The sequence below is a fragment of the Cariama cristata genome, unplaced genomic scaffold, assembly GCF_000690535.1.
Source record: "Cariama cristata isolate BGI_N322 unplaced genomic scaffold, ASM69053v1 Scaffold41898, whole genome shotgun sequence".
Lineage (NCBI taxonomy): Eukaryota > Metazoa > Chordata > Aves > Cariamiformes > Cariamidae > Cariama > Cariama cristata.
The window spans coordinates 1-4,035 of NW_009631354.1; the positions used below are offsets into that span (position 1 = coordinate 1).

Below are 4,035 nucleotides of genomic sequence, written 5' to 3' on the forward strand. Positions count from 1 at the left end.
CCTCCGTCAGGGCCGCCGGTCTGTTCTGGGAATAAAGCCCTCACAGCGCGCGGCGCCTGATCGGTTTTTTTCCTTTTAATTTTTTTTTTTTTGTCATTTGAACGGCGTTTGTGACGGGGCCGTGCGTTCACAGCTGGTGACCAATCGCGTAACCCGCCACTCGTGTAAATCTTTTTGCGTGCGTTCGTGGAAAGGCGCATCCCGCACCGCGCCTTACCCACTGAACCCGTCGGTGCGCAGGGCGCGCTCGGCGGCGCTTTGCAGAACTCGAGATCGTTGCAGACAGCTGTTTCTCCTGCGTAGTGCCGGTATTGCAGGAGATGCTGCGGTGCTGTGCGTACGCGCTGCTAGAAATCAAGTTTCCGTAATGCCTGACTTAAGTCACTAATTATGTTGTGATACCAAGGGAGAGAGTGTTCTTGGTGAAAGACGCACACCCACCGGATTGAGATGGGTTAAACTGATGACATCAGTCAAGTGCCAAAACTTAGAACATAAAACTTCTGCATTTCAGCCATCGAAAATAATTGATGCTGGATTTTTAATCTTCCTGAACGCTTAATCTTCTGTATGTTTTGGGGTTTTTTGATAGTGATGGTAGGGTGGTTTGGGTTTTGGGGAGTTTTTTGTTTTGTTTGGGGTTTTTTTGTAGGTAGAAAAAAGGGCGTTTGCTTAAGAAAGTTAATAACATACTGAAATACTAATTTTGGTCAGACAGGTTATATTGCAGTACCAGCTGACGGGTCACACTTAACCGATGTGAGGAGCATAGGCTGCAGCTCTAAAAACTGAAGTAAAACTTACATAAGCTTTCCATATCTTCACTAGAAATCAGGAGTGCATGTGTTCAAAAAGTCTGCCCAGGCAAGACAAGACCTAAATCACAGGATAACTATTAGTTCCATACGTATTACATTCTTTTATTTAAAAAAAAAAAAAAATTACAAAAAGTTTTGGTAATGCCATTTGCATGTATAAGAGATCCTGGTTTCCATTAGGTGAATTGAGGTTAAATTTTATATCTCAGTATGTTTTGCTTCTCAGAGGCAGAATGGTCTAACCTGTGAGAGACGGAAAAATCGGAGAAGAAAGGAGGTGCAGGAAAAACATCCTGCATGTGTTTGAGGACTTAATATGGAAATGCTGAGTATCCTGTATGTTTGAGTTGAGTTGAGTATCGTAGTGAAACTCAGAAACATCTGCTTAAAAACAGGTTTCTAGAACCATTCTTGAAATTTTAAACTCTGTGTGCTGTTCTTTCTTATAAACGGTTGGAACAATCCTTGAGGTGCAATTCACGATCTAATGTATTTTCAGTGTTAGCATTTTAAATCGGAAGCTCTAGCTGCTCCAATTGTTGCATATCATCTTTAATGTTATCTTCTAACTTCTTCATCTCCTTCTCTGCAGTAAATATTTAATGAAGATTATATTTCTGTGTTTTATAAAGTAAGCAACAGGTATTTTACAGAAAGTACAGGGAGGAAATCATCTAGACATCTTGGATATTGAAATCCTAATTCTGTAGTCCTAGGGATTTCAGTGGCATCACATTATCAGCAAAAGTAACTCAGCAATATTGGATTAAACTCGCCGTACCTTAGGGTCTAGCCCTCTGTATTGGGAGTTCTGCATCCACTGTCACGTATGATAGTGATTATTAAGTAACTCGGCATCTGATTTCTACACTGGTTTGTGCTTGCTTTCTCACCACTCTCAGTCACTCACTAAAAATATTAATAACGTTGTACAGAAAATATCCAGGAAAACAATCTATTAATTTCCCCTCTAATTTTACAATTAATTTTGGAACTTTTGATGGTGTGTGTGTATTTGTTTAGTTAATTAGTTCTTTTTAATTGCTGATAAGTTAAAGGGAGGAATTGTCAACATGCATAAAATTATATGTAGTCACTTTTTTTCCTAAATCAGCACTTGCGTTCTACTTCTGCGGGACCGACTAGAGCAAAAGCAGTCCGCTGGAGTCATGAGCCCCGTGTCAGGTACCAGCTTCAGGGAATCTGTCTTTGATCAGCTTTGTGCATTACAAAAAGGTGTTGCTGCATGGAAGGAACAACATGGGGAGGCTTTGTTTTGCCATTCTCTCTGTCGAAAATATTTATAGGTTTTATTTCTTCCTTGCAGAGATTCTGAAGGACCTGGATGATTACTATGAAAAATTTAAACGAGAGACAGATGCCGTGCAGAAGAGAAGAATGTTGCACTGCATACAGAGAGCCTTGATTCGGAGTCAGGAACTAGGGGACGAGAAAATCCAAATCGTCAGTCAGATGGTGGAGCTGGTTGAGAACAGAACCAGGCAAGTGGACAGTCACGTAGAACTGTTTGAGACTTGTCAAGAGACTAACGATACCACTGGAAACAGTGGGAAAGCCAGCCAAGATAAGTCAAAGAATGAGACAATCACACAGGCTGAAAAGCCCAACAATAAGAGATCGAGGCGGCAAAGGAATAATGAGAATCGAGAAAATGCTTCGAATAATCACGATCATGATGACATCACCTCAGGAACGCCAAAGGAGAAGAAAGCAAAAACATCCAAGAAGAAGAAACGGTCCAAGGCTAAAGCGGAGAGGGAAGCTTCTCCCCCAGACCTTCCTATTGACCCTAACGAGCCAACGTACTGCTTGTGCAACCAAGTCTCCTATGGAGAAATGATAGGATGTGATAACGATGAGTGCCCCATTGAGTGGTTTCACTTTTCCTGCGTGGGACTCAATCATAAACCAAAGGGCAAGTGGTACTGCCCCAAATGCAGAGGAGAAAATGAGAAAACTATGGACAAGGCATTGGAGAAGTCTAAAAAAGAAAGGGCCTACAACAGGTAGTTTGTAGACTTTTCATAGCAAAGAAAAATCAAACCACCAAACCAGTGTATTTATTGTCAGTGTCACCTTTGTTGAGGTGAAAGGATTGTAAAATGTATATTTTTAAAGGAGGTTTAAAACTGAACCATTCCTGTTATAGGGACGGCAATAAGCAATTTTGTTTTTCATTTGGTAAACTGTAACAAGAATGTGGTCTGTGGACCAATGTATTCCAAAAGTAAAGTTATAAGACTTTAAACTGAATATTTGGGTGGGTCTGAAAAGATAAATTAATACTTTTTTCTTTTCTTTTTTTTTTTTTTTTGTTTTCAGTGCTGGTAGCACTCTACCCATTAAAATTTTGATGACAAAAATATCTCTGAAATGTAATTTTGTTTTCTTTAATGAAAAATGTTATTTACCTTTTGAGCAAAACTGTTAAATAGTTTAGCCATCTGGTTGTATCTGAATAAAGCTGCAGTACATTACAAATGTAACTTCTTTTGGTGATAAGCAGCGCGAGAGCAAACAAAAGGAGGGTAAAATTTGGTTCCTGCTACAAAGTGTCAGTATAACAGTTCAATAGCAAATGTTTAAATAAGTTTAGAGGATTATTTTTAAAAAAAAAAAAAGTTAATGGTTAAATTTTACACAACAATATTTTATATGCTGGCCAAGTACCACAAGGGCCATTTTAAAATGATTGAATATGTTTTATATTTAACCAGGAAGCGGTTTAGTACTGAGACAACATAAATGAAGCTTTATACTGTCACAGATAGTAGTGTAGCAATCCTTAATTTGTTTAAGTTGTATAAATGTACATTTTTAAGTGGAGTTGCACTTACTGTATTATACTTGGAAATGCAGCCAAATGCCATTGTGTAACCAATGTGCATTTCCTGCAGTATGTATGAAAAAACTGTACAGCTGTGATATTAAGAAATAAATGGAACAACTTTGACAGTTTGCTGCTTTAGCAATCATGTTTAATGATCATTCCTGTAGCTTTAAAAAAAAATTGTCTTTAGCCTCAGCCGCTCCAGCAAGCAGCTGCTAGGAGCCTGAAACTGTTGTAGTGGTAACCAAATTACAGTTCTGATAATGGATCTTCATAGGGCCTATGGCCAGCCAGGTCGTAGGGGAGCCAAAATAGCATTTGACTTTCCATCCAAATCTAGTCTTTTTGTGCTTGCAGTTACTCCCA

General features: G+C 39.1%; 1 protein-coding gene across 1 annotated transcript; it reads left to right on the forward strand.

The window, feature by feature from the left end:
- Nucleotides 1-2,144: 2,144 nt before the first annotated feature.
- Nucleotides 2,145-3,792, forward strand: ING1 (inhibitor of growth family, member 1). Its single transcript, XM_009705908.1, has one exon. The coding sequence runs from the start codon at nucleotides 2,217-2,219 to the stop codon at nucleotides 2,847-2,849; it is 633 nt and encodes a 210-aa protein (XP_009704210.1). The 5' UTR covers nucleotides 2,145-2,216; the 3' UTR covers nucleotides 2,850-3,792.
- Nucleotides 3,793-4,035: the final 243 nt, after the last annotated feature.

What these genes read in the sequence shown, in the direction of transcription:
- ING1 (XM_009705908.1), top strand. Translation starts at nt 2,217, where the DNA reads ATGTTGCACTGCATACAGAGAGCCTTGATTCGGAGTCAGGAACTAGGG.